The 16,121-nt window shown below is 42.6% G+C and overlaps 1 protein-coding gene across 1 annotated transcript in view; it reads left to right on the top strand.

The window, feature by feature from the left end:
* LOC117506417 (dedicator of cytokinesis protein 3-like) overlaps window positions 1-16,121 on the top strand; it is a 544,822-nt gene that overhangs the window by 315,839 nt on the left and 212,862 nt on the right. The window contains exon 7 of the mRNA XM_034165920.1: window positions 12,518-12,666. Coding sequence (XP_034021811.1) covers window positions 12,518-12,666 — 149 coding nt within the window. The remainder of the gene's footprint in view (window positions 1-12,517; window positions 12,667-16,121) is intronic.

Consider the following 16,121-nt stretch of genomic DNA (forward strand, 5'->3'; position numbering starts at 1 on the left):
ACCAACAGTATTGCGTAAGAGCACCAGCAATAACACCCCACTTAGTGATCAGCATGTCTGTCTGTCCATCCATCTGTCCATCAGTTTTTGCTTGTTAGTGCGATATCTCAAGAACCAGCTGACCAATTTCATTCATATTTAACATAAGGGTGTAGCTGGGTGATCCCCTGACACTTTGTATTGTTGATTTGTGGGAACCAGGGGATATATCATCTCCCAATGACTCTTGTTTAATTTCTAGGAAATCATGAAGTGGAAACAGTGGAACGATGCAAAACCAAATTGGGGGTGGAATCTGTTTTTCTTTTTTTTTTTTTTGTATTTTGATTTAAATGTCACATTTAAATCTGATGTGTGTTTATTTCAGAATGTGGGTTGCAACATGTTTTTGATTGGGGTTTTTTTTGTTTTGTTTTTGTTTGTTTTTCTCCCTTGTTTTTCTGGTGTGATGAGTGTAATCCCTGTCTTTATAGGGAACGGTGTAGATATTTTTTCCGGTCAGTGAGATAACTGTCCTTTCCCTGTCCAGTCCTTGAACCCATCACAGTGTGACGTGTGGCAGGCTGGCGTCCCTACGACTGCATCCTGTCCTGCCTCTGGCATCATGTGTGTTGCATTTGTGTGTCCTCCCTATCACTAGGCAGATTTTAATACAAGGTCAGGGAAGGATTAGGATGGATTCACACAGGCATTCACGCTCACATGAACAACACACATTGCACACTACACATGGTGCCAAACTCCTGCTGGAATGAGTTTACTTTGATGAAGTTTTTTGACAGATTGGAATAGCTGGTGGCTTCACACAGCATCGCGGTGCTAATGGTGCCAGACGTTGGGCTTAAAGTCATAAGTGTCCACCATATGTTGTACTGTCCTTTAGAACTATTAGTTGTTGATTCCAGCAAGAGACATAGAACAGATGCCGGTTCCTTTATCTCTGTGGAAACAGCTCTACTAACTGAGTTGGTGAAGTTATCGTAGTTAGCAGTGGTGATACTTTGAACAATTAAGATAAACTTGAAGGAGTAAATCTATAATTTTACCACTTGTTTTACTGTAAATCTGCACAGGTTTTGCATTTTTGCCTACATCATGCTGATGCTAACTTTAGCATGCTGGCAGCAACACATTGTTCCAGTCATAGTGAAACTAGCAAATCAGCCACGAGGAGTCAAACCCTGCCTCCATCCCATCAACAATAATACAACCACATGTGATGTGGCATATCCTAAAACACTAAACCAAACAGAACTGATCAGTTATAATGAAGTTATTTTTTCTGTCCAGTAAATATTCAGTGACTTTATAAACTATAAACCAGTGACAGTGACTCAGAAACTGAGTGAGGAATCAGTGTGTCTGGGTTTGAGATTGTCCTGGATCAAGACTGAGACCCAGGCTTTGACTGACATCCTGGACTCAGCCATCAGAAGTGTATCTGTATGTGGTGGGTGAAACTGTTGACGTTGTAGAGACATTCACTTATCTTGGCAGTGGTATTCATTTATCGGGGTCCTCAGAGGTTGAGAGATGCCTGTTAAGAGCTTATGGAGTTTTGGCAATGCTGATATCTTTAAAGGAGAATGAAGGTCCAAGTCTTTAGGGTTTTGGTGTTTCCTGTTTGACTGTATGGTTATAAGACTTGGACACTAACCAGTGGCTGAAGGCAACTACTGGATGTCTTTGGTACCATGTCCTTTCGGACCCTCCTTGGGTACCACTTGAATGGATAGTAAGTAGCACTTGCATTGTGAGGGAGCATCAGCTTTGACACTGTGGCCATGTTGCACATTTCTCTGTATGATCAAGTGCACATCCCGGTACACATCTTAATGTTGAGGACCCCAGTGACTGGAGAAGGCCAAGGACAAGGTCACATTTCACATACAGTAGTGTTCAGAATAATAGTAGTGCTATGTGAGTAAAAAGATTAATCCAGGTTTTGAGTATATTTCATATTGTTACCTGGGAAACAAGGTACCAGTAGATTCAGTAGATTCTCACAAATCCAACAAGACCAAGCATTCATGATATGCACACTCTTAAGGCTATGAAATTGGGCTATTAGTAAAAAAAAAAGTAGAAAAGGGGGTGTTCACAATAATAGTAGTGTGGCATTCAGTCAGTGAGTTCATCAATTTTGTGGAACAAACAGGTGTAAATCAGGTGTCCCCTATTTAAGGATGAAGCCAGCACCTGTTGAACATGCTTTTCTCTTTGAAAGCCTGGGGAAAATGGGATGTTCAAGACATTGTTCAGAAGAACAGCGTAGTTTGAATAAAATTTGATAGGAGAAGGGAAAACTTATACGCAGGTGCAAAAAATTATAGGCTGTTCATCTACAATGATCTCCAGTGCTTTAAAATGGACAAAAAAAAAAAAACAGAGATGCATGGAAGAAAACGGAAAACAACCATCAAAATGGATAGAAGAATAACCAGAATGGCAAAGGCTCACCCATTGATCAGCTCCAGGATGGCAACAAAAAGCACGTTGGTTGTCTCACAGGACAAGTTGTGACATGCCCAGCTGTTACACAATTTCTTGGATACTCACTCGACTGAAAAGCCACCGAAATCCGTCTGAATCTTCCGAATGGTTTCCAACACGGACGTGCTTTTTGCTGTGCGCAATGGTGCAAAATGTGCGACATCAAGGTGTCAAGATGGCGCCGTTGTATGTGGCCTGCCGTCGGCACTCGCTTCTTTTAGTGTCGTTTTTATTGTTCTTGCACTTTGTTGCGTGGAATGTGTCACCGCTCCTGGTGTATGATCGCCAGACTCTTATCAGCGTTCGGGCTTCGCTGGAGAATTTCGCTGTTCCTGGCTCGGGCGGACGGCCAGGGACGCGGCTGCCCCCGCTGCCTGTCTTAGCATCCGTACCGGACTTTCTACGCCGGCCGCTTGGCGTGTTGCCTCGGTGTCTGCGCCGCAGAGGACGCGGGAAGAGAGGAGGAGTCCGTGTTCGGCGCATAGTGTGCCTGGCTGTTTCCTGCAAACATGCTCCACGACAATTCATAGCCAGATTCTTCACACCATATGACGGCTACGACGCGCGGCGTTCCCTGACTTTTCGCTATCGGTGGCTCCGGCCGGTTGTCCGGGGTGCCGGGTCTCCACTTCCGCGTCGCCATCCTGTGAGGAGCTGCAGTCGTGTCTCCCAGCAGACTGACGTGCGCTCAGTCCGTGTGGCGCTCATCAACACAAGGTCACTTACAAGTAAGACTCTCATTTTGAATGACTTTTTCTCCAGTCGTGATCTGGACTTTCTCCTGTTAACGGAGACCTGGTTGAAACCAGGTGAAAATAGCGCCTTTTCTGAGCTCCTCCCCCCCCGGCTGCTCATTTTTCAGCTCCCCGCGAGCATCAGGTCGAGGCGGTGGTGTGGCCACGGTTTTTAAAGACAGCTTTAAATGCCGATTTTTATCTTCTAGTGCCTTCTACACTTTTGAACTTCAGTTGTTTGTGATGGAGTTCGACTGTCCTCTGCTCTGTGCTGTTGTTTATCGTCCACCAAAATTTAATAAGGATTTTATTCAGGAGTTTTCTGAGTTTCTGGCAGATTTTATCCCAAAATGATAAATTTTTGGTCTGTGGTGATTTTAATATTCATATCTGTTGTCCTTCTAATCAGCTGGCTGATTTTAAAAGCCTCCTGAACTCTTTTGGTCTAACACAAGTTGTGGATGGACCAACACATAATCTTGGACACACCTTGGACCTGGTTATTTCTTTTGGGCTCTCAGTTTCACTTAAGGACATATCAGACATTGTTATTTCAGATCACTTTCCTGTTATTTTTGAATTTATTGCTCCTCCATCTGCTAGTAAGCCACTTGTTCCTGTCTCTCGCCGCCATTTGGTCACCCCCTCGACAGCGGGGGACTTTGCTGCTGCCTTCATGGACTCTCAGTTTTATGCCATAAATGGACTGGTTTCTCCATTACTCCCAGATAACGTCCTCTCTTCTTTCCACTCTACATGCACAGTAATTTTGGACTCTGTTGCACCGATGCGCTGCAAATCCAGGAAATCAAAATCCGACCCCTGGTTAAATGCCACAACCCGTGCCCTCAGGCAACGCTGCAGACAGGCGGAGAGAAAATGGAAAAAGGTTAAACTACAGGTGTCTCTGGGTTTTCTGAGGGACAGTCTGACGACTATCAGAAGGCTGTGAAGGAGGCAAAAGCACAATATCTGTCTCATATTATTTCTAGCAGTTGTCATCGTCCCAGTGTGTTATTTCAGACTATAAACTCAGTTGTAAGTCCAAAGCGGTTCTGTGGTGTGGTGGAAGTGATGCAGCTCCATATTACAAGGAGAATGGGCAAGGAGGAGTGGGCTTGAACCGGGAATCTTCTGTACTGGAAACAAACTCACTTAACTGTTTGGGCACCATCCCTGAACAAACAAATAATAATATATGATTAAAGAAATAATGACAAAAGAGCCTACACCCAGAGGGCAACACGTTCCATGTAGAATTTATTTATTAATAACAAGTCCTTATAGTCTGACCCCAAATGTTCAGGATGTTGATGTTGGGAGGCCAAAAGTGGTGTAATATTTAGAAATCTCTGATGTTAGTGTGTGACAAGACAGAGAATAATGCATTGCAATAATCAATTCTTAATGAAACAAAGGCATAAATCAGTGTTTCTGCATCCGCCATAGGCAGAATAGGCCCTAAAGACTTAAGATCTTCGTTCTCGTTCCAGGATTTTGGCATCACCAAACACCTTTGTCCAACAACCTCTTGATACCGTAAGCTCTTCCCAGGTGTCTTTCAACTGTAAAGGCCAAGGACCCAGAGACAAGACCAACTTCAACCTGAGCTCAAGTGGCCTACAGTGACCAACTGTAGGCGACTGTCATGACGACACTGTGACATCAGTGACCTCATAGAGGATAAATATTTGGGTCTCTCACTACTCCAACTACAACAGATGAACATTATTGACCAGATAAGCGAACATCTGTACACGTTAGTCACTCTGCCACATACAGATACACTTCCAGTGATCCAGTCCAGGAAGTCATTGAAAGTCTGAATCTTAGCTTTGATCCAGGTTAATCACTAACCCATACAGTCCACAACTTATGGGAGAGATTTAAAAAATAGAAAATTAAGCTGTATTTGTCTATGCGTGTTTAATGTGTCTGTTGTTGTGCATAGCGAGAAACACAGAGAGCACAGTAGAGTAGCAGCTCCTTACGGGATATCATCATTTTGAGCCAATGTTGAGCCTCTTTGTTAAGACCTGCATTAATGCAATTCAGAGGAAATTCAGACAGCCCTCATTTAAAAATGGGTAAAAGTCTCTACAAATTATCTCTGCTGCCACTCAAAGGCAGCAGTGCTTCAGCACCATGGACAGCGCCAGTGAGACATATTGTGTAAAGGGGTTCTCTTGCTCTCTCACTGTCATTTTCCAACATGTCACTTTGTTATATCTCACAATAAAGGAAGTACAGAGATGTATTCTCAGAAGTGTGTACTTCTAAGTCAAACCACCTGCTGTCTCAGCTGACCTGGAATCAGGGTCTTGTTCAGGCCACAGAGGAATGAGTTGGTCTTGTAATACATAATACATCTTTGTGAGCTAACACATCGATGGCAGTGTGTCAGAATAGCGGAGCGGTGTAGACGCAGTGCAGAGGCTCCGTGTTTTTCCTGGTGGATTTAGTTGTTTTCACCAACACTGCAGTCGATTTGACAGGTATGAAAATGAAGCAGGATGTTTGCTAATGGATCAAAGGTGTTGTTCAGATCCCCTCAGATTTGGAGACGTCAGATTTCCTCACATCTAATTGAGATGCCTCAACCTTGTTTGTTATTATTGTGAAGTTAGGGATGGTATACGAAGAAATAGTCCATGGGGCAAGCAGGCTTGCATAAGGGGACAAAATAACACCTTGTAGTCCAGCCTCAGTATGCTGTGGACAACACAATGTGTGGTTGTCATCTCAGGATGGCAGCAATAGCCTGGACTATTGTTTCTTCTTTGGGGTGAGGCCAAATAAAAAGATGGAGCCCAACATTTTTTGAAAGAAGCTTTTATCCTTCGCTTTTGGGTCTTGACACTCATGAGTCCTCTGTCTTTGAGATTGGGAGATACCTAATGGAGTCATGAGGTTGCTCAACAGCAGCGTTTGGTGGTGCTGATATCTTTGCCTTTGTCTTTAGGGTTCTGGTTGCTACTTATCTTACTGTATGGTTGAGAGGCCTGGACGTTAACCAATGTTCAAAAAGCAATGTCTGGATGTCTTTGATACTGTGTCTTATTGGAGGATGCTTGGGTACTCCTGTAATGACTTTGTGTCAAATGAGGGATTTCTTAGGGACAATAAGATGATAAGATGAGCTGTATCAGCTGCATTGTGAGGGAGCATTGGCTGTGACCTTTTGGCCATGTTGTGTGCATAATCCAGCATGAACATGTCTCAGTTTTTTAGTGATGAGGTCCACAGCAGCTGGAGAAAGCCAATGACATGCCTACAGTGCACCTGGCTGGGGGAGATAGACAGCTACTTTCAAGAGTTGGGGATGAACAAGTTCTCTGCCTTAGTGGTTGCCATCCAGTACTTGAGGTGATTCCATGATATGGTGGATGTCGCGACACACCGCATGCTACCTGACCTGGTCTTGATGTTTTACACTCTTGAATTCTTGAATTTTGCTTGCAAACAAGCATCCAATCCACCGTGTGTGCACGCCACAGCACACCTTGGCCTTATTCCAATCTAGTTACGGGACCCCAGATCTTATTCTCATTCCTCATCACCACACACACTGCAGCTCATGTGAACCTTTTCTACTCAGTGTAGCATTTTATAACATTCATATAATTCACCACTTGTGGAAATTGAGTGAATCTGGGTTTTTGTCATCTGTGGCACAGCGTTTGGAAATAAATGAATCTGCAAACTTGAATTTTCTCATTTGTTAGGTATGAAAATGGAACTGGATGTCTCTAATGGAACACAGGAGTTGTAAAGGTCCCATTAGATATCAGACCTGTCAGAATGAATAAAATCCTTTCATATATCAATTCCAAGCTGTGACAATGTGTTGCCCTCAGGAGAGCCACCGTAGGCCCCTGAGCCACCGCTTGAAAACCAACAAAAGTGGTTTTATGTTCTGGTAGTTGTGTGGAGTGGAGGTATTACTGTGGGTCTGGTTTATTGGTTGTCAGAGTGATTCACAAGTGTGATTAAGATGGTCATATTAAGTTCCTCTAACTGGGGTTAAAAGTCCAGTCGAGCAGTCTGGAGGATTCTGGATCCATGACTCACTTACCAGTACGTGTTTGCCTTTGTGCTTTGCTCTGGTGGTTTTACACAAAATAGTTTGTTGACTGCATGTTTTGGTTTATTTATTCAGGAGGCAATATTGAGATTTCAAGTTGAGTGAGATGGAATAACGTCTTCGATTACCATGATTATCACAAATTTCCTTGCATGGTATTTCTGCTGTTAGGAGACATTGTACATGGAGTCTGCTTGTTTGTTCCGGTGGGATGCGAAGGTGTGATTACTCACTTCAGCTGGAGGGAGAGATAGAGGAGTCAGTAAGGGAGGGAGGGAGAGAGGCGTCAGGAGTGAAAATAAATCCACACACAGTCGAAACAAAAGATTTCCACTGTAGCACTGAAACAAAAATCAGGGGGGAAAAGCCTGAGAGATTTTCTATTTTATCAAAAAGATTGACAAATTGTAGCGATTCTTCACTGTCGTCACATATGTGGGTGGGTTTTGAGTGGAGTGCAGACCTGGATTTCCCAGTTTGTGCACCTGGTCCAAGTCCATGTGACTGACCCAAAGTAAGGTCCGGCATTAAACCACATCCACTCACTGACTGGGATGACCCAGTGACCTGCTGGGAAAAAAACACCCACCCCACCATAAGTGGCTATATCTAGTGTCATGTTCCTTTGTCTGTCTGTCTTTTCGTAACATCAGCATCCTAAGATGGGAAACAATGTCGGGAGCTCTGGCTCCAGGAATACATTTAACGTCAGCCTGCATCTGTAACCTGATTTTGCGGGTGATGGAATCTTCTATCACTCACGTCCGGTGTTTCAGCCTGGAGATAAAGGTGGAAGTCACCTGTGGGCTCAAAGGACTAACAACAGGCATATATCCAAGGCAGAAAATCAGTTCAATGTTCACAGTGGTGAGTGTGATCCAGGTACCACAACCGGGCACCAAGCCCTATGTCACTTCCTCCGCCTAACCACAGTCCAGTTCTAGGCTATTGCTAACGGGCATGCTAGCCGGCCCAACACTAACCTCATCTGGAGTGCCTGTAATATCTAAGTCCACTAAACTAAGAAACTGCTCTAGCTTATGGACATGGCTCTCTAAAAGAGCCACCCTATCTGTCAGCATTGTGCAAGGTTAATGTAGAATGAAAAGTAATATACTTTGTGCACCAGAAAATCCAAGCCTGTAGCCGAGCTAGGGCAAGCTAACTGCTAATGAAAACGATAACCACTCCTAAGATTCACACAGGAGAAAATTAGCTAAATAGATGCACATAAAAACTAAAAGGAGTATTAAACAGAAATAGAAGAAATGATTACAACCTTGTACTGATTACAAGAGCGTCATTCAAGCCAGCAGTCCGTCCGGGAGCAAGTTGCCAGATATTCAATCCTTTTTAAATGGTATTTTTCAGCCAGGGCATCGTCTGGCTGTATAATATGGAGTTATTTGGCAGTTCTGTACATTCCTACATTTATACTCTTTGAAATTGCAGCAGAGGTTGTGAGCGTCTTATAGTCTTCTATAAGTTTCTAAGTGGTTTCTAATGGCCCAGTCACACGGCACACGATTCCTGAACAAAGGTAAAAAAGTAAAAAAGTCACAATTCGTTGCGAAAAGATGAATGAAAGAGCTTTATCACCGAATAGCCTACAAATCAAGAGCGCAAAAGGGATGAAAGAGGAACTTAACAAAACCGAAGCTAACGATCTCGACACTTTAAACGAAATGCACCTGGAGCCACAACTGAAGCAGTGTGTGTCTGCATCTCTGAGTTCCAGGACTCTGTGCTGGGATGGAACTCATAGCGCCTGAGTCCTGGAGAAACCGCAGACAGAAGCTGTGGAGATCTGTGTGCACAACGGTGGACCCACCTGCCCTGTTTCCTCATCCAGAACAAAAGAGAGATCATATCCTTCATCATCAGAATCCACACTGTCTGTCGACATGCTGGGAGCTACATCTTGCTCCAATTAAAAACAAAAAAAACTAAAAAAAACTGATGTGCCATGGTGACTGCTGTATCACTGTATTACGTTACTAAGCTATATATATTGATTTATAACAGAAAACTGTCAAAACAGGGAATAAATATAAAGTAAAGAATAAGTATAAAGATGATTGAATATATCAGAGCAGTAAATTGATCAGTCTGTGTGAACGCCGCGCATTGACTCCACATGTGCGGTTATTCCCACCAGCTGCAGCTGATCCACAATGTGAATTCTGCCTTCCAGAACAGCTCTTTACATAATCATTTGAATCATCTACCTGTTGCCACATGTACAGAAGGGCTGGATTGTCATTCCTACACTCATATTGTGATATTTAATAAAAAATAATAAGCACACGCAGGAGGCGATGACTGCTGCTGATGCTGCATTCAAGCACCATCTGAAATTACACAACTTTTTTGTTTCAAATTCAGCAGTTGCTTGTGGCAAAATAATTAATTGCATCCACACAAAAGATTAATTCTTCCCTATATAAGGTGCCTGAGCCCATTGCAGCTGACCCCCCACCCAGATAAAAAAAAAATCAAAGCAAACAGGCTGAGTTTGCCCTGTAATTTCCAGTGGTACATGAACGCAGCGTCAGCACCAGCGCTCACAAACCAGCTTCTGCACTGTGTGAAAACATTTAGCTGGTCAAACAAAGTCAAACAAAACACTAATGTTTCAAAAACTAAGCAAACAATTAAAAAACGTCAAGAACGACAGCAAAACGAAACACGGACGAATTGGGGTTTTCATTTCCCTTCATTCAAATTTTTCGACAGTTTAAAAATCCTGATGAAATGCCAGCTGCAGAAACGAAGCTGAACAAAGGTTAAATGATGCCAACGAAAGTCCAGCTTTCTTGTTTCGTTAGGGCTTTGTTGCCCTTCATTAAGTGCTGTGTGACTGGGCCATAAGGAAGAATCTCACTTGTGCAAATGCATTGACTTAATTCTGTACTCCCCTCCCCCCAGCTGTTAAATGCAAGAAAGCCCTGGTTCCACAAGTAGGTAATTTGCCTCAATTAACTCCATATTGCATCATCCATGTTGTTTTAGAGACATCTCTTTATCTGACATTGAAGAAAAAGTGTGTTTTAATACCTAACACTGGCATCTCACAGAGCAGTGAATGCTGATGATCATTGCAATTGTTGAATTCGCCAACTTTTCTGAGGAACGTTGATCGGTGATATTTAGTGACATTTCATCAGTGACATTTAGTGATGCTTAGCGGCAGTTAAGCCCCGGTCACAACCCACCGTGCGTTTTTTTTTTCGCCGTACGTTTTCTGCGGATGCCACGGCCACTACGTTTTTGTGAAAACGTATGGCGGCAGTAGCAAGAGGAGGGAGGGAGTATGTTCAACACACGTCTCTAGGAGTGTAACGATAAAGAGAGTTGACAATAAAGCAGTGTGTGTGTGTTTGGGGTCGCTTTTCTTTTTTATGAGCGGGACTGGAGCGGCAGGTGTTTTTCGGCGTCGGTGATGCATGAGCATGTCCAGCCTGCAGCGGTCAGTTGTACGAGTGCTTACTTGCCTCGAAAAGTTAAAACTAGTTATCAGACTGAAGCTGTGGAGTGTGTTGCTGACGTTTGGAAATAAAGTCCAAGTTCAAGTGAGAAGCTGCGTTGTGCATGCAAGTCTGTCGGCCTCCAAATCCGTACGTAGGCAGTACGGATTTGGTTAATTCAATAGTAATTGAATGAAAATGTGCTGCTTTGAATCCGTACTGAGGTAGTACTCACAACGTGCGTCATCTGCACTGCTGGTGAATCCGCAGCCTGACCGCAGCGAAAGTTCTGCATGCACTAAAACCTCTACAGCATGTCTGCGTGTGTCTGCGTGCTCCTAAATTTGTACTGAGGCAGTACTTACGACGTACGGATCTCCAAATTTAGCCCACATTTTTGCCAGTAGACTGCACGCACGTGCAAGTACGTCAGGTTGTGACCACGGCTTTAAGAACATTTGTGTGAAGGTTTAGGAAAGACAGATGGTGAATGTTAGCAACAGTGTTTGCAATGATTAGCAACTATTTTATACTCTTTTGCCACCGTTTCAAAATATTTGGGATATTTTGCCAACTCCTGGTAAAATACCAGGTGAGTGTCAGGAGAATCAAACCCTCCCCAGCGTTCAGATTTCTCCTGACCGCTGTGGAAGACGGAGCTCAGAAGACGTGTCTTTAGAAGCAATATGGAAAATCTAAAAGATGGATTTCCACACCATGGAAATTAATTTATGGAAGAACCCAACGTGGAAGAAACCCAACGTGCTGCAAGAAAACAGTTTCTTGTCGCAAACTTGTTCAAAATTTATTTGCAACAAGAAAAACTGTTTGCGACCCTAAATACTGTTTACAAACCGCGTGGCAACCTTTTATGAACCCTGATGAAATCCAAAATTTTCTATGTTCGTCAGTATTCGCCACTCCGTGAGATACATATCATTAAAGCCTGAGTAACTCATTTTATTTTCAAGTGTTAACACAAATCCACTGTGATCTGAGGAAGTCAAATGCTGAAGAGTAAAGTAATTATAAAAGCGGTAATTGGTGTATTCATCATTAATCAGTGTACTGGACTCTATTCTCTGATGGGGAAAATCTGCTTCCGGCTCTTTAATAGCTTCATGCTCGTGTAGAAATTTGAATGTGTGTCCTCACAGTTTACATGTCAAACAGCATTAGCCTCTGTGTTCATTGGTGTTCTCCTTTAAAACAGATGCTAAGGGAGGCTAAGTGGGGCTCCTCTTGTTGCTAAGCAACCACAGAAAATCAACTTGAAATATGGTGCTCTTTGGACAAAATTTGTAATATTTATAACCTTGAGCACCAGCTTCACTCTATGCTAAAAGCATGCTAATCATTTAGCATTAGCACTCCCAACAGGAGAGAGAGAGAGAGACAGCTATCAGCAGTGTGCAAACACTCCAGCAAACCTTTTAAAATGTTCTTCGTGTCATCATGCAGCACGTGATCAGTTTTATTTAAGCGCTGTGCTTTAATGGGAACTGCTTCAGCCCTGAGATGCAAAGACTTATGGGTAAAAGAACAAATGAATGTCGAGCTCAGTGCTGAAGAGCTTTCAGGTTACTCCTACAAGAATGGGTCAAGGATTCCCAAAATAAGATATAGTACATGTTCCAGATACACTTGTAAAAGCACAGTAGCACAGTGTCCCAATGTAACAGTGTGAAAGAACACAAAAATCATGTTTTTGGTTTTGTGTTTTCTGTCTCTTTGATCAGAAACACAAGGTGGACTTGTTCTATAAAGTCCGTCACGTGATGATGGAGCTGATCGACCTGAGGAGACAACTCCTCTCTGGACATCTGACGCAGGACCAAAGTCGAGAAGTCAAGAGACATGTCACTGTCAGAGTGGACTGGGGCAACGAGTGAGAATCTCCACACGCGCACACACACACACACACACACACACACACACACACACACACACACACACACACACACACACACACACACACACACACACACACACACACACACACACTGTTTATTGTCATAAATGTAACCGGATAACCGAAACAAGTGAGGAATGTGTCAAAATCCATAAATATTCAGCAGGGGGTCCTGCTTAAAATAGTAAATTGTAAACATGCTGCTGGTAATTAAAAACTACAAGATGGAAATGTTTTGGTGACAAATTTCAGCAATGGAAATTTGCTGTAGTCTCTGCTACAGCCAAATAGGTTTGTTTATAGGATTATAAAGCTGAATTTATATCTCAGAGATGATTCTTGTATTACTTACAACACAAATTATGTAGAAATACTTCGAGTGCACTTTGATATTATATCAGAAGCTTTTCACAGATAGAATAATAAGTCCTGTATCGGCCCTGAGGCTGATTGATGCCGGAGGTTGTCCCAGGATTCCGTAGCAGGAAACGGAGGAGAGCCCACACAAGTCAAAGGTGTGATAAGTTTAACACCAGGAGGGCAGAAGGGATATGGTCATTAATGTATTTTAGATGATGAACTCAGACCTGTAACCTTGACAGTGACCCATGTTGTGAGAAAATGATTCAGTGAGTTTATCCACCAACTTTGATCGAAATTGTTCCTTGTGTTTTGAAGACCGTGCCACCAACAGACAGTCATGCTCATGACAATAACCTTTTTCCACTTCACAATGAGACTAAATATTTATGATTTTTGTGATGTTTTCTACGGCACAGGCAGTCTTCAGGATGTTTGTTTTTATTAATCAGCTAACTGATCATCTGCAGAGGAATGGTCTATTTGAAGAGTTTCAGTCAGGTTTTAGAATTCATCATAGTACAGAAACAGCATTAGTGAAGGTTACAAATGATCTTCTTATGGCCTCGGACAGTGGACTCATCTCTGTGCTTGTTCTGTTAGACCTCAGTGCTGCTTTTGATACTGTTGACCATAAAATTTTATTACAGAGATTAGAGCATGCCATAGGTATTAAAGGCACTGCGCTGCGGTGGTTTGAATCATATTTGTCTAATAGATTACAATTTGTTCATGTAAATGGGGAATCTTCTTCACAGACTAAAGTTAATTATGGAGTTCCACAAGGTTCTGTGCTAGGACCAATTTTATTCACTTTATACATGCTTCCCTTAGGCAGTATTATTAGACGGTATTGCTTAAATTTTCATTGTTACGCAGATGATACCCAGCTTTATCTATCCATGAAGCCAGAGGACACACACCAATTAGCTAAACTGCAGGATTGTCTTACAGACATAAAGACATGGATGACCTCTAATTTCCTGCTTTTAAACTCAGATAAAACTGAAGTTATTGTACTTGGCCCCACAAATCTTAGAAACATGGTGTCTAACCAGATCCTTACTGTGGATGGCATTACCCTGACCTCTAGTAATACTGTGAGAAATCTTGGAGTCATTTTTGATCAGGATATGTCATTCAAAGCGCATATTAAACAAATATGTAGGACTGCTTTTTTGCATTTACGCAATATCTCTAAAATCAGAAAGGTCTTGTCTCAGAGTGATGCTGAAAAACTAATTCATGCATTTATTTCCTCTAGGCTGGACTATTGTAATTCATTATTATCAGGTTGTCCTAAAAGTTCCCTAAAAAGCCTTCAGTTAATTCAAAATGCTGCAGCTAGAGTACTGACGGGGACTAGAAGGAGAGAGCATATCTCACCCATATTGGCCTCTCTTCATTGGCTTCCTGTTAATTCTAGAATAGAATTTAAAATTCTTCTTCTTACTTATAAGGTTTTGAATAATCAGGTCCCATCTTATCTTAGGGACCTCGTAGTACCATATCACCCCAATAGAGCGCTTCGCTCTCAGACTGCAGGCTTACTTGTAGTTCCTAGGGTTTGTAAGAGTAGAATGGGAGGCAGAGCCTTCAGCTTTCAGGCTCCTCTCCTGTGGAACCAGCTCCCAATTCAGATCAGGGAGACAGACACCCTCTCTACTTTTAAGATTAGGCTTAAAACTTTCCTTTTTGCTAAAGCTTATAGTTAGGGCTGGATCAGGTGACCCTGAACCATCCCTTAGTTATGCTGCTATAGACGTAGACTGCTGAGGGGTTCCCATGATGCACTGTTTCTTTCTCTTTTTGCTCTGTATGCACCACTCTGCATTTAATCATTAGTGATTGATCTCTGCTCCCCTCCGCAGCATGTCTTTTTCCTGGTTCTCTCCCTCAGCCCCAACCAGTCCCAGCAGAAGACTGCCCCTCCCTGAGCCTGGTTCTGCTGGAGGTTTCTTCCTGTTAAAAGGGAGTTTTTCCTTCCCACTGTAGCCAAGTGCTTGCTCACAGGGGGTCGTTTTGACCGTTGGGGTTTTACATAATTATTGTATGGCCTTGCCTTACAATATAAAGCGCCTTGGGGCAACTGTTTGTTGTGATTTGGCGCTATATAAAAAAATTGATTGATTGATTGATTGATTGATCAATGAAGGTATGAGATATCTACAGGGTTACATTAAGTCTCAGAAGTCCTCAACAGCAGATCAGGTGGAGGAGGTGGCAGCTCATTACCCATCAGCTGTGAAGGTAGATTAAGGCTGCAGCAGGTCCTCAGACCCAGACTGGCTGGGATTTTCTATCCATTAGACCAGACTAAGGATCTGTCAAGGATGGTGTGTTTGTTGGCGTGCAATGACTTCCTCACATTAAACAAACCCACACACAGGAGTCGCTAGCTCTACCCTGGATGTGGATTTTTCTACATTCTCTTCAGGGAATCTATCAAGAAACAATCTTCCTTGTCACTACAGTGCGTTTTTTCAGGCAACTGGGATGAGAGGATTATTTTTGCTGGCTTGTTACTCAAAATCTATCAAAATGGAGACAAAAAAAAAAACTGAGCTGTGATAGCAGATTGGCCTGACACTTGGTTCTGGCTGTGGCTTTATATAATAAAAGCTGCTGGGATGAAGTATTTTTTTCACTCAATCAGCACTTTTACCCCAGAAAAAAACCCTTCAAGGACACGGGGTCTTATTCAGCTATGATTACTTTTATATCGAGGGGTTTAGTAACATTAGTAATGCAATATTGTAGCCAATGTGCATAACATAAGAAAGGTTGAGATAAACGACTGTTGTGGGAGTGGCTACTCAATAAACAGGCTTGACCCACCACCATCACGCCTCGATCAAAGCAAAAAAGAAAATGGCTAAACTGATTAAAATGGATTTATTTCTACTGTCAGCTTCTATCATCTAACTTCTATCTGTGCACACTACAGTGTACCAAAGCAGGTGGTATGAACGCCACTCATTCAAGCAAACAAATGTGACATCCCACTGACTTTGTATTTAATGTGGGGCTTTGTTTTAAAATCTGCATACAGAAGTGCACTGTGTAGAACA

Source organism: Thalassophryne amazonica, chromosome 3 (assembly GCF_902500255.1).
Source record: "Thalassophryne amazonica chromosome 3, fThaAma1.1, whole genome shotgun sequence".
Lineage (NCBI taxonomy): Eukaryota > Metazoa > Chordata > Actinopteri > Batrachoidiformes > Batrachoididae > Thalassophryne > Thalassophryne amazonica.